The 15,232-nt window shown below is 31.0% G+C and overlaps 2 protein-coding genes across 2 annotated transcripts in view; one reads left to right on the top strand and one right to left on the bottom strand.

Annotated features, from left to right (window-relative positions):
* Positions 1 to 766: 766 nt before the first annotated feature.
* Positions 767 to 6,662, bottom strand: LOC126768648 (guanine nucleotide-binding protein-like 3 homolog). Its single transcript, XM_050486876.1, has 9 exons — positions 6,522 to 6,662; positions 5,894 to 6,183; positions 5,465 to 5,654; positions 3,767 to 3,991; positions 3,394 to 3,577; positions 3,098 to 3,320; positions 2,461 to 2,568; positions 2,124 to 2,288; positions 767 to 1,114 (listed from the first exon to the last, which is right to left on the bottom strand). Exons 1-9 carry the CDS (start codon positions 6,538 to 6,540, stop codon positions 833 to 835), a joined length of 1,686 nt encoding a protein of 561 aa, XP_050342833.1. The 5' UTR covers positions 6,541 to 6,662; the 3' UTR covers positions 767 to 832.
* A 1,820-nt stretch (positions 6,663 to 8,482) lies between these two features.
* Positions 8,483 to 15,232, top strand: part of LOC126768670 (uncharacterized) — a 39,393-nt gene continuing 32,643 nt past the window's right edge. Inside the window, exon 1 of the mRNA XM_050486913.1 lies at positions 8,483 to 9,649. Within this exon, the coding sequence (XP_050342870.1) occupies positions 8,836 to 9,649 (814 nt within the window). The 5' untranslated portion in view covers positions 8,483 to 8,835. The remainder of the gene's footprint in view (positions 9,650 to 15,232) is intronic.

Raw genomic sequence — 15,232 nt, 5'->3', positions numbered from 1 at the left:
ATATAAGTTTATATGAAAAAAAAAGATAGCATATACATGATACGTGACAGACTGACAGAGGCGAATAAAGAATCCAACAAAACCATACCTAAGTACTTATTATCAGTCGACACCTAATTAACGCAAGTTGTAATATTTACAATAGTTAAATATATTTTTATAGGTATTCGAATTCTTTGTTTAATATAGAAATCATTATTTTTTAACTAGCGATATTATTTTTACATAGTATATATTTTTATTGACATTAAAGATTCCTGTGTATTTATAATTGTTATTATATTAAGAAAGTATTAAAACTGTAAGAACGGAAGAAGTATCTTAGAATATTATAATATTACAGTAAAATAGAAAAGCAGGTAAAACCAGCAAAACTCAAGGTTAACATCAATCGAATCTTGAATAGTTCATTGTATTAAGGATATTGTTATATTTGAATACTACATCTTCATTCAATAATTTATTTTATATATTAGTATTATACCTTGTACGGTTTTATACGTAAAACGCAATTCAAAGCAGCATATTTTACATCGGTTAATTATTTTGTTCTAATAAAGCAGGTTTTTAATGTAGTGTTTTATTCATGGAAATAGTGCGGTCACAGTAAAAGCATATTTCCGAAAATACTTTGCAACGTAGAATAGCAAATACAGACAATAGCAATAATTATGTATTGTTGTGATCTTCACATAAAAATATGTTTAACGTCGGGGAAAAACATTAAGAAAAGTATAATTATTTTGGTAAATTTTGAAAGTCAAAATATAGGTTTTTTTTTCTTTATTTTTAAATCGCCACTTAACAATTATAATATTATTGACATTTATTATCATGTTTTCTTAACGCTAGTAACTATTGCTTGATCTAGCATTTCCGATAAAGCTACTACTTTCTTCTCATCTCTAGCCTTTTTCTTTTTATCTTTTTTGAATTGCATTTTCCTCATTTTATTCTGTTTGGTGTTGCCTTCCATAACAATATCCACTCCAGAGTCCTTTGGCGTTTTGTTGACTACTTTGGAAACAATGACTTTTTTAGGAAGTAGAACAGATTCGTCTTCGTCAACTTGCATATCGTCTTCTGCCGCTTTGACCGGACCTGTGCTTGTGATCTGCATAAAAAAATCATGTTATACATTTTAAAAGTACATCGATATTTCGAAACACGCTTATACGTTTAAATTACAGAATTTGAATGCAAATAATTGACATAACTGATTGTATACATTCTTTAAATTGATTATATTATGTGACTTACAATCTCTTTTAACAATCAAAACAATAAACTATTTAAGAAAATAACACATTACATGATTTTACATAGAAAGTATAAATGAAGTAGATGATTGTTTTCTTTTTGAAAATATTTAAAAACAGTACCTCTGTTGCACTTAGGTTTGGCAACTCAACAATCGGGTCTGACAAAAAGTAAAGTCCAAATCAAATGTGTGTTATGACTGTTGATAAACGATTTTTGCGTAATTCAAGGGAACTAGAATAGGAGTTAAACTTGAAACTCAATTAGTAGTAGTCATATTAGCAAAGTAACAGGCTGTATATGTCCAAGAGTGATGTAAATTCCATCACACTCTCTATTGCAGGTTGATGGAGACACATTTGGCAGTTTTTTTTTTGATTTTTAGGTTAATTAGGTATTTTAAAATAATATTAAGAAAGTATGGATAATAATTACTAGTATTATTTAATTTGTTTAGTTCTTAAGTTGGTCAATCCTTGGATAGACAAGTAATATGGCTATGGTTGTACATATTATAATAGTTTTTGTTTAATGCTAACCCAATAACTATCTGAACTTACTTTACTTAATTCGTTCGATTAGCAACGAACAAGACCATGTGGGTGGTTAGCGATTTATATCGGTGACATTAATACGGGAATACCATACTGCTATAAGGAATGGTGAAAGGTGAATATTTGTTAGGGCGCCAATGTCTATGAGCGTCGCCTACCTATCTTATATGCCCCGTCCGCCTATATTAAAAAATAAAAATACTGAATTGTGGACAGTATGCCATCCACCTTGGAAAACCAAAGAGGTATTTATCAGTAGATATTAAGTTATACTGCACTATGTATTAATTGCAAGATAACTTTCTCTACCTTAATAGCATCATCAGAATTAGTAGCACCAAGTGTGTCGATTGTCTCAGCTTCCATCGCTTCAAATGCATTAACGTCGAAGTCTTCTGACAATGTTGAAACTATCTTAGCATCAATGTGGACTTCTGATTGGGGCGTCTCCGGTGGTTCCGTGTAATACCGCACCTAAATGATAACATAGTATGCGTAATTTTTTTTTTTTTTGCTTTACTTTACTCAAAGCAAAACTGTCAATGAAAAAGTGATGAGGTCCAGAATCGAACCATTAATTACTTTCTAATTAGTGATTGCTAGAGATCAAACGCACAAACACTGCTTTTTTTACATTTTATTTTACCTTTCCGGTATTCCAATCGTTAAGTAATATTCTAGCAGCGGCTTCTTGGTCAGGAACACCGCCTTTCTTGAAGCGACCCATACGCGATGCAACACTTGCGAAGAATTCCTATAAATAAATAAAAAGTTTATTTGTAATAACTAATCAAATATACAGGAAATATTATGGTTAAGCATGTTGGCCAGACATGTGTCCGCAAACACAGACACTTTTTCTTCCTTTCATATGGTTTGAGTTTAGCTGCAAGAGCTTTGCATGCTCTCCAATGACAGAGAATGTGAAAATGTCGACTTCCAACGTCCAGCCGGTAAAAAACTTAAATAACAGCTCGGACTAACTCACCTCAATTAATTGGGAACTTTATATTTCGCAGAAACATAATTGGCAAGTAATTTTTTCAAAAGGAACCCTATTTTTCAAGTCACATATTCTTAATTTGTAACTGAAAATGTTTTCTTAACTATTGGTTTATAAATTAAGAAAATGACAAACTTAAACAAATTTAAAAATCCATAAAGTACTTTACTCACATGAGATTTTAAATAAGTACGTAATTAATAATAGTAATTCAAATGTTGGCACAAGTAAACCTAAGCTTGAGGCAAAAAAAAAAATCTCAAATAAAAATAAAACTCACTTGTGGCGTGTTGAACTCTGGTATGCAGTAGAGCGCTACAAGTGTGTGTTTGTGAGCTCTCTTCAATATGGCCGTGGCAGGCGTGACTGGGTCTTTGAGGCTTGCCACTCGCAGAGCGTTCTTCAGCGCCACGGACGCGTCGCCCTCTGCGCCCGAGTGAAATACTATGCCAGGGCTGTCCAGAATCTTGATCTTCGAATCCAGCTGGACAGTTTGCATTTGTCTGTAATATGAAAGTTTATAATTAAATTGTACTACTTTTTAATAGGTAAATTAAAAAATACTGTTATACATACTTTGTAACTCCTGGAGTGCTTCCTACATTACATGCTTTAGATCGGTTCAGACTGTTTATTATAGAACTCTTGCCGACATTGGGCAACCCAACTACACCAACTGTTATAGATGTCTTTATACCTTTGTTACGGCAATAATTACCCAAGAGACTCATGAGTAGCTCTGCTCCTACACAGGCTGAGTCTGAAAAAATAGAAATATTTCCATTATTATTTTATTACTTGCAGCATCTTATCTGGTTTGCTCTTATCAATAATGTAGTTAATCATTTCTTTAAGAATATTTTATTTTAAGAAAAATATAGTATAAGTAACATAATTTAAGAATTAAATTATTTCGTCATGATTGATATTCCAAATATAATATTTTTACTTGACATTTCCTTTTCTTTGACAATATGTTTCATTTTTCTCCTGCCAAGATTGTGTTGCTGGTCTTGTGTAGATGCTTTGAATGGAACAGCTGGTGCCGATCTACGGAGATACTTAAGCCAAGCCGTGAGATTTTCCCGTGGCACTAAATCTGCTTTGTTAAGGACTAGAACTAACTTCTTGCCAGACTCTCTAACTGCTTCTTCAACTTGAACACACCTTGTACCTGATTATGAAAACAACATATTGTAAGTGTAAAAATATTATTATATGTCTTGAACTTGAAATAATACCTTTGTTTGTATTTTATTCCTAAAAATTAAAAGTCTACAAAAAAAACTTTTATTGAATGTCTTTTTGAGTAATGTAGAATTACTGGACATTTTACATTTTATATGTAATAATTAAACGCATGCTATGTTTTAAACCACAGGAACAATAACAAAAAATATTAAAACATTAAAGAGAAAACCATCTTATAGTAACAACCCAACATATTATATATAATAAAACATATTTTTCAGTGGTGTTTCTATTGTTTAGATATTTTTTTTTTTTTTTTATAGAATAGGAAGGCGGACGAGCATATGGGCCACCTGATGGTAAGTGGTCATCAACGCTCTTAGACATTGGCATTGTAAGAAATGTCAACCATCGCTTACATATCCAATGCGCCACCAACCTTGGGAACTAAGATTTTTTGTCCCTTGTGCCTGTAATTACACTGGCTCACTCACCCTTCAAACCGGAACACAACAATATCAAGTATTGCTGTTTTGCGGTAGAATATCTGATGAGTGGGTGGTACCTACCCAGACGAGCTTGCACAAAGCCCTACCACCAGTAAATTTACCTAATTTCTGAACAACATATTGTATATACTTTTACAAATGATATAAATTAAAATAAATTATGAACTGTACTAATTATTTGCTCTGTGTAACTATTTCTGAAATTTTAGGTTACTTTAGTCTATTTAATTATTATAGTTTTGACAACTATAGTTTTTTGAACACATCCTTACTGTAATTAAACAATCATATAATCGTTCAAATTAAGCATATGAAAATTAATTGATAGCTCAGTTAGGAAACCACAATAATTGGTTGAGATTCACATGTTCTAACCAAGAGGCCATTCATGCTCTTTTGTTTAAATCAACAGTGGAAGAATACATCAAGATTCATGAGGAAACCTTTACATGATGGATATAAAGTCACATGTGTAACCTCAAACCTGGAGCAGCAAGACATACATATATGAACTAGCACTTGATTATTTTCTTTTTATGATACTCTTTGGGCAGGAAATCAATCATTATCTTTTATCTTTATCATTACATACACTATTGTCTAATGTATTGAATTATAATAATAATAAATAATTTTATTCACCAAAAAGAAACAAAGACAAAAAAATTAAGGTACAAAACCATAAAAAAAGAGTTAACAATATCATGATATATATAATACAACAATTTGATGAAAAGGTCGTAGTCTCAGTTAGGCTGCTTTTCAGTCTACGCCTTGTACATATGCTGCCAACACAAATGCTACATTCAGTGCAGTAAAAGTTTATGCATATCATATAGTATATCCATGCGAATTTAAATCAATGTTTTTGTCCCCAGTTACAAATACGTATTCATATTATACTGCTTAATTGTGAAATATTATGTAGTTATGTTATATAAATTCACCTAACGGGTCTCTAGCATCCACAACTTCTAATACAACTTCAGCTTCCGAAATTACTTTCTTAAACTCCTTATAATAAGCTTTTAAAGAATTTTCCTGCTGTCTATCCTTGCCAAATTGAATGTCATCATTCCCATTGTCATTGTCTTTAAATGCTTCGTGGACTTTACCTCTTGCTTGAGCATTTGCTACCTTAAAATTGAATGTTATATTATTAAATTGATTTACAGATTAAAATTAATTTTAATTGATATCTAAAAAGCAAATTGATATCTTTCTGCAAAATAACTACTTATGTTATTTTTTCATTTAAAAACAAAATAAATTGTGGAAAGTATATTAAACATGAACTATATCATGAACTCATTAAAATATAAGCAAAAACAAAATTTAAAAATTTGTATAGAAGAAAAGTAAATTCATTTACTTACCAATTTGTCCATACTAAGAGTACTATTCTTTTTTTCCTCTAATTTAATTTGCTTGTCTAATTTTGCTTGTTCCTTTTTCTTTTGTCTCTCTTCTTCTTTATGCTTCTTCACTGCTTCAACTTCTTTTAATATGTCTTCCTTAAATGGACACACATTTGGTACCTGAATAGGCTTTGACTTCTTAGATTTAGGGTTCTTTTTCGCTTCCTTTTTTACTTTCCTATTGTGCTCTCTAACTTTTTTTTCTATTTTATAGCGAAGGCGTGCTGGCTGCCTTTTAGATGGTTTTTCTGTAATAATAAAGGGAATATATTTGACAATTAAATTATAAAAGTATATTTGAGATAAATTAACTATTAAAAATAATTATAGTTAAACATATTATAATATAATAGTAAAGCAAAAGTCAGTACCTAAAATAACCTTTTTAGGTTGTTATATTTTTAGGTTGTTATACTTTTGTATAGGATGATCCTTAAGTATAAAATACCCCAATAATGTAGTGAAGATACCCTTATTAAAATATAACGTTACATTAAATGTAGCTTTTCTTTTTTGTAATATATTTAAGCAAAATTATAACTATAACAGCACACCAATCAAAAATATAAAATAAACCAATACTTACTTAGTTTAAACTTAGCCATGTTATTATTTCTGTATTTATAAAAACTTTATGATACTAAATTATTTCAGACAAATTGGTATTTTAGTTCGTAGTTTGTTATTAAAATACACATTCACTCCGCATTTTCAACTTCTCTCACTTTATAGTGACATTTTATGTCATTGTCAATTTTGTCAACATGTGCTTTCTGACATGCGGTACAAAAACGATGAGATGAAAATCATTCGAATTCTTCGATTACGGCAGTGAATAAAATATTCTTAATATTAATTGACAAAATTAAAACTTATATAATAAGGCATTGGTAAGCCAGTTGTAATTTGAGAATTGACTTCGCAGATTCAGTACATCCTTACTGGGGCATGGTATCGGTTTTTATTAGATTCCGCGGATATTTTGGCCCATTAATAATTTATTGGCCCAAAAATTATTTATTTATAAAACTCGATAAAATACTTCTTATATAGTTTTTAAAAAATATATTTTTTCAAATCGCTTCATAATTGACGAAGTATCGGTGTGCATAAATAAATAAAAAATGTATCAGTCGAACATGTATAGAAAATCTTTGTTTTTAGAAGTCGTTTAAAAATAGCTAATGGAGTTAGTATTTGGTGATTTACGTACAGAATAATTAATAATTTAATAGTATTTAATTAATATACCTAGATAAATTGGATGAATGAGAAAGAGCTGAATTTCGTTATTTTAAATCGTTGGTAGTTTCATATTAAATTAAATATATTTCAAAAGTGCTTTTATGAGCCTGGATACTTGATTGAAATAGATTTTAAATAATATCAAACGTAAACTGATTAACACATAAACTTCAATGAGTACAAAAGTCGATATGATACAAAAGTCGATGGTGGCAATTTGTTATCGATTTTTGGTTAGGTATTTATAATAACTTTGTGGTATTTATAACCACTCTATTTTGTAATGTGTTATTGCTAGTAGTAAAAATTGATAGTATGCGACTAAAAAATATACTACCATTCACAATTTCACATTATTTAGTCAATAATTTGTCGATAATACAATTTAATGTCAGAAAAACAAATAAAGATTAGCAGTTCGAGTATTAATTTGAATTTCGTTACGTTTTTAATACAATTAAAGTATGTAATAAAATATTTTTTAATTTAAATAGATTGATAATTTTTGTGTAATTTATAAACAATAATTTAAGATTAAATACAATATTCATATCAAAGTATATTTATTTTGGAATGTTTTCCCCGTGTAATGTTTTGTTATGAGTGACACATGTTACATGTACCTTTGACGTCAACGGTAAGTAGGCTCGATTCCCGTTCACAACGGATCCATAAATGTATCATATATTATATCTCTGTAGAGTTAAACAATGCTTTGTATTCTTCCTTCGAATGTTAGATAGAATGTTTTTTGAATAAAACGTTTATTAGTATACAAAATGATATATTTTATCACTTCGTATTATGTAAATATATATCAATACTATCCTCTATGACAATATCGAAAAAATATGTAAAGAAAGTCAATCGTAGAAAAATTTATTTATTTATTATTGTATTCATATTAATAATAGCATAAATAATGAAGGTGGAATACTAATGCATATAATATCGATATTTTATAAACATTTTATTGTAAATAATGATCAAGTTAATATTGAATTGAGGATATGTAAATAATATAGGATATGATTAGAGCAATAGGTATCCTTTTTTATTCCACAATCGGGTAACTAAGTTATTATATATTTCACATAAATTGTAGACTGACCTACATAGAATCATACAATTGGTTCTATGTGTGGTTATAAATCAATTATTTCGGTAAATAAATCATACAGTCAAATTTAAATTCATTGTGTGTCTACACTTTGCACCGATATAATAGTATGTCACGCAGCCTTGGTCATAGGTAAACAAAACACGTCGTGTTCATTCATCGTGTACCGACTTTTCGTTGAATGAGTCGCCTTCCACGACGGCTGGCGTCGCCAACGCCATGTGACATGCATTGTTCCTCGGGAGCAGCTGCAGTCAAATCGCAAAACGACCGTTTATACCTGAACAGGTAATATAAGCAACAGGTCATTTCATCGGGCGAGGGGAGCTCCGCGGACCGCGCCGTCGAGCGCCTGACTCATTTCGAGTAGCCGCGCTAGTCGTGTTCTGCCTTTCACGGCGATCGTGTGTACGTTTAGACTTCGCGCGTCAGTAAGCAACGAGACTTTCACGTGAGCGATTATATCGCTGTTCCGAGTTATGTGCGCAAACGCACGCTTCAATAATCCTCTGATCAGTCGCTCGTGACAGTGCCAATGTCTCCTAGCTTAGAGGGGATCATGTTTAACAGGAGCACGAACCTGTCAGCGAGGCGACCGTTGCTTGCAGAACCGCAAAAGCCTGTGGTGATACCACCACGAGCGCCGCCTCGCGACTATGGTCCGCAACGACCCTTACCAGCACCTCGGAATATGCCAGCGAAGTGTCATTATGAATATAAGGCAGACTGTTGGAAACCTTCGAACGTCGAAATCGAAAAACGACTTCAAGAGACGAGAGCTCGGGAGAAGATCGGTTACTTTCAAGATAAAGTAACCGCTCCGGAGTTAAATTTAGACCGTAGGGAAGCGGAGTTAGTGTTTAGATTCGACCCTCACGCGTCCGCGGAATATTTATCGAGTCAGTATCAAGCTCCTACAGTTCAGTATGCAAAGCCCCCGACGCCGGCAAACGGGTTTGCTAACCGTCTACCGGAGAGAGACGGGCCTTTTGTATTCGGAGTCCACAGCCCTAGCCAGTTCCCTCCTTCGCGTCGGGATGAAGACGATTATGATTATTCAGAAGTGACTGAAGAAAGCAGTCGGCCTGTGATACGAGATGATGAGTCTGCAGACTTAAATTGCTGTGATAAAGTGAATGAGTGGGCAGTACGGGATAAAAAAAGTCGGAGGACTTTAAATCGAATGTTTCAAATCAAAGATAGACGAAAAGTGAAAGGTGGGAAGAAGGAGAAGATTAAGTGTGTGTTAGTTGGTGATGGGGCAGTGGGAAAAAGTTCTTTAATAGCTGCCTATGCTCAGGACACGTTCCGGGAAGATTATCAACCCACTGCATACGACACATTCAATGGTAAGCAATAAACTATTGATAGAAAGCAAGTAATAATTTAAAACAAATTATTTTAACAATACGGCAACTTATCACAAATGTCCCTGATTTGGTGTGATAATGGAGATTACAACACTCAAATAATTGTTTCTGAAATGATAACATCATTGGTAACGGTTTTATCAACTATTGCTCTAACATATTTCCTTTTGATTGAAGCAATAACACATAAACATTAACATAATTTCTTTGTTATACAGAACTGTTTATAAGTAAAACAATACTATATTTGGCGTATTATATAATCACTCGTATTTACAAAATAAGGATCTTTTACATATTATTATAATGTACACATTTAAGAAATATATGCTGACGAATATTTTCATGTTTCTTTGTATTGTCAAAGAAACTGAAATATATATGTCAACGACTTTAAACATTATGTTATCCAAATAAGACACTTCAAGACAATTACGTGTTAAGTGTGCAATTAGTCTATTTTATATAATATAATTAATATTAAAATAGCTATTTCAAAAAATAAAAACAATTATCTACTGAATTTAATATGAAATTAGGACCGGTCATAATGAAAATTATACTAATACTGGTCCATTTTTTAGGCATTATGTTTTGTGTTGTTGTATATTCTTATTCCATTATAATTAATCAAAAGAATGGCAAATAGTATGTGGATCTTTTCCTAATCAATCGTCAAGATAACTTTTAAAAAGGCGCGTCAAAATCGTGATAGCGTATCAGAACACGAAATGTTCGCGAAATATTTAATGTTCAGATGGTCTATTGAATTTTTAAATATTTTATTCAACGGTTTTCCTAATTTGTAGTGTATTTATGTCTGCGTTCCCGGATGTTTAAAATATAATCATAGCAACTTATATTTAGAAAATTACTTTAATTAATAATAAACTTAATTTGTTGATCTATAAATGGATTGCTTAACAAACCAGTACCATTATTAGGAACAATCAAGTATGTACTTATTGAATACGAAAAACGTAATTACATTCTGTTTGCGTTTATAACGGACATCAATAGAATAATAGTTTTAGAGAACTAAAGAAAAAACTAGTAGTATCTAATACATTTCTGCACGTATCAGAGGTCAAAGCACCTTTTTAATATGGAACGTATACGCCTGAGACCAATTAATGTACTGTCTCAGGGATTAGAATACAAATAAGATAGCCCGGATACATTACAGGCTATCATCGCTTAGACTATAAAGTAGAATACACTTTTCGTATTTAATATGATATTCGAAAGGGCATGTAAATTACGTTTTACTTAATGTTTCCTTCGTCTCATGTCAATGTTACTATTATGTTATCAATTCTAAGAATTTAATTGGTAATAATTAATACTATTAAAAATACGTAATATAAAATGTTACATCGTATTTTATATTAAAAAAACCAAAACCGTTTGATAATTACGGAATTGTACATTATGTAAAGAATGATGCGAAAATCAATAGCCGTATTACATATTTACTTACTTGTCATAATTAATACAGCAACTTCATGTAAACACAAAAAAATAAACTTATAATATTTAAATTATTATAACTGTCATTATATCATTGATAAGTTCTCCACCACCACTAGGCATTTAAGGCGCTTATGTGCTCGATTGATGGAAGCACTTATCAAAAAATCCATTCTATACTAACGGAACAACACTGCATACAATTATGTAATATAGCGATAATTAAATAATCTTCATTGTAAAATTCTAACACTAACTGAATGCAATGAGCATACTATTTGGACATGTTTACTTTATGTAGGTGAGTAGTAACATAGGTTTTTTAAAACCTAATTCCCTAAAGGATAATCAAATAGGGGATAACAGTTTATATGAAAGTACCGTGGTCTTTTTAGTCTTTATTTGTTGACGCGGAAATTATATCATCGCGCCCAAAGGCTAAGAGGAGAGCAGGTTTCGCAAAACCTTTAACATTTGAGAAAATGCGGATGCTTTTTCTGACATGTCGCCGGTAGGAAATCCTACCGGGCACACGGCTGGTATAAGGATAATTATTTTATCAAAGACAAAGAGATAGCCAAATGCTTAGAATAAGTTTCTCAACATATGTAAACTTGACAAAATTTAAATAATTACAATGTTTGATATCGGTAAAGTAATCGGTAAAACATTAATAATTATATTATAATTATATATTTAACAATGAGAGGGTAAAAATAGTAAAGTATTGTGTCGAAAGATTTGCAATTTCTTTCAAATTATTGACACTGTTAGTTTAGTCATAAAGGTTTGCTTTGTTCATGGCGGAAGAAATCGTTGACTTTTAAAATTTGTTTTTTTTCTAAAGCCCCAACAGGTAAGTGAAAAATGAATGTGGCGCCTAACATCATTTGCTTAAAATAGATCTTTGTCGCCGTTATTAAATTTTACAACTCGTTTGGACTTATTTACTTATCTGCAATAGATTGTATTTTTGTAGAACATTACTTTTAATATTAATTATACGATTCATATTCATACGACCTTCAAGGATTTTGAATTAATAAATCGATTGCGTCAGTTCCGGCAATAACACACTATGCGTCAGTTTCGGAAATGGTAAAGATAAGAAATTGTAAATATGTATCGATTGAACACCAATTAACATTGAATAATTTAAGTATCAAAGCGTTATTTTAGACGTAGCATCATAGATAACATTAGTACGTGTCAATGTTGAACCCGACTACATATTTCCTTGTAACTATTGAATTTACACTGAAGTAAGTGTAAACGCCTAGAACAATGTACTTTCGCCGCTGTATTTGCATGCAAATGATGTAGAACTCATGCCGCCTTCACACGATAAGGCAATTGCAAATCAACAATTTGATAGTAAAAATACAGGTTTTAAATACAGTGATAAGTATAACGTTTTATTAATTTATTGTCCTATAACTATCATGTAATCAGATCAATGAAATTATATAATTTGTAAGTAAATCTTCATAGAAATGGATTAAAGTTTTAGTAATTTACTTAAGAGCTTGCTGTGTGTACCTGTAATAACGACACATGTGATTTCCGTCTGATATAAAATAGTTTAATCACATAAACTAGATAAAATAAATCTCTAAAATAGCAAACACGTTTTGAATAAACGTAACGTAAGCCCAATGAATCTGATATATAATTAGTCAAACAACCTCCAATAGTTAAAATTATACAAATAACATCAATTTAAATTGTTAAATTTTTTATTTCAACGAAAATAAAATAGTAATTAATGTATTTATTAAAACAATTAAACTTCTAACATATAATATTTTGTATAGGCAATTAACACAAGTATCAACATCCTTAATACGTTATTGCCAAATAGTGATTGCGGTATGTATAAAATTTATATTAAAATAAAAAATTTAGATTAAAAAGTAAAGATCCGACAACGGGTAAAAATTGCTCTTTAAAAAGTACAAAACAAAAAAATATTCTCGTCCGAAATTATTTTCTACAAGCTACTCAAATATTTGTCTACTGATGTAAGTGTACAAATTATATATTTCAATTCATCATAAAGTGATGTTCCGACGATACCTAGCCGTGACCGCATGCTACCTTGCTCTCAGGGGAGCTTACTTAAAATATAATACATTTTAGGGTACAACTTATTATTTAACGCCTAAAGTTTGTTTACTTTAGCCATTAAATTATAATTAATGACCTATAAATAAATAAAAATTATAAGTAAAATATGTTTCAGAAATGAAAACACATCTTCAAATTGCTTACTATGTTCTATTCGAAGGTCAAATGGAACACGAAATCTATAAAATCTATTGTGAGCACGCAACAGATTTATAATCTTAAAAAGTATTATGCTTAAAAACAGAAACTGAATACTTCATAATATATATATTGACAAGAGCAGTATAGTTGGTTGTATATTTCTTATAGTTTAAGTTGACACGTCATTTTTTTTATATAACAATTGCAACATTGCTTAAATATTTTTGACCGATTTCAATCTGGAAACTATCAATGAAACACCCACACTTAAAGCAAAATGGATTGGATATGATGGATAATTCGATGATGATGGATATTAAATAATTCGACTATAAGAATATCTTTCTAAAAACATATGTAAATATTTACGATAATTTAATGATAAAATACATATAGTAATGAAAAAAAATATATAATATAATTATCGTACCTATGATCGAAGATTTTTAAATATTTTTTGAATGACAGTCACTACTAACATATAAATGTCGATGGTATGGTATTATTATTGCTAGGCCCGACCAAGGTAGCGGTCGCGGTATCGGCAGGGCAGGGGGTGCTAAGACCGCGAATCGGCAAGCGCAGCGTAGGGCGCCCTCCAGCCAGGTGGACCGACGACCTTAAGAAGGTGGCGGGCACCAACTGGATGCGGAAGGCGGAGGACAGGGAGCTTTGGCGCACCTTGGGAGAGGCCTATGTTCAGCAGTGGACAACGATTGGCTGTTGATTGATTGATTGATTGGTATTATTAATATATGTTTACAAACATATGAAACCTTTTTGATCAATCCAGGTGACAATAAAAAATCAAATGGACGCGATCAGCGATAGTTCACTCGGTCTAAGCAGCCGGCTGTATCTTGGCAGCTGCTTCAACTCTTTGTCTCTACATTCTAAGAAAAATAAAAAAGCGATTACCTTTTAGAAAAGGTTCCTTCGCCTTTAGGATTTTTTTTTAATCTTGCTTCGTCAGTGGCTATTATGACCGGTACGTTTGATTTGAAACGATGGGCGATAAAAAAAAAAAAAATAAGTACTCTTGCTCTGTGGCATTTTAATTACTTTGAACCACAGACAATAATTTTACGGTTATATTTAAAAATATACATTAAATGCGTTTTTAATTCCGTAGAAATTAATTACCAGTTTCATTGTGTTTCAAAACAATAATATAATTTTGTAAAATACTTGGTATAATATTATTGCGATCAGGGAGTTTTGTAATTAATATTGTATGTGACTTAAATTGTTCTGTTATTATTTGTTACTCATTATTTGGTAAAAATACTTGCTGTATACTATTTATATCTTATCTATACCTACTCTAACATAAACACAACAGTTATTTAAAATTTTACACTAATGTAACTTTATATTGAGAATAAATTCTAATATGAAAGGAAATTAAACAACCTTGATTCGACGTGATATGTAACGTAGGAACATATACAGCTCACATTATATTGAAACATTTCATTGATAGTAGAGTAGGAAGTTACGTAATTTTGAATAAATAGAAATGCGGTCATGAAACGGTGCGTAAAGACACGTTGATTATAAAAAAAGAAAAAAACGTGTGTTATATAGCAGTATGTTATAAATATTTTTAAGCATATTATTTGATGTGTTACCTTCGTCTAATTAATATAATAAAAAAAAACATATTTCTTATATTATACCAAGTAAATGAGTATCTATGTATATGTATGTTCTCAATTAGTAAAGACTTCAGTAATTCGTTTTTCCGAGCACATCACAAACGTGACCCACATACAAAATTATACAACTTTTATAGTTAATGACCGTAATCGCTAGAAATATTGC

The sequence above is a fragment of the Nymphalis io genome, chromosome 5 (assembly GCF_905147045.1).
Source record: "Nymphalis io chromosome 5, ilAglIoxx1.1, whole genome shotgun sequence".
Taxonomy (NCBI): Eukaryota; Metazoa; Arthropoda; class Insecta; order Lepidoptera; family Nymphalidae; genus Nymphalis; species Nymphalis io.
Note: the sequence above shows the minus strand (reverse complement) of the source record. Positions and strands in the feature narration are given on the sequence as shown.

Bases quoted from the DNA above. Each gene is read 5' to 3' on its own strand.
- LOC126768648 (XM_050486876.1), bottom strand. The intron at 2,569-3,097 runs GTGAGTTTTATT...ATTTATTTATAG, and splicing joins CAGAGTTCAACACGCCACAA to GAATTCTTCGCAAGTGTTGC. The intron at 2,289-2,460 runs GTAAAATAAAAT...GTTATCATTTAG, and splicing joins ACGATTGGAATACCGGAAAG to GTGCGGTATTACACGGAACC.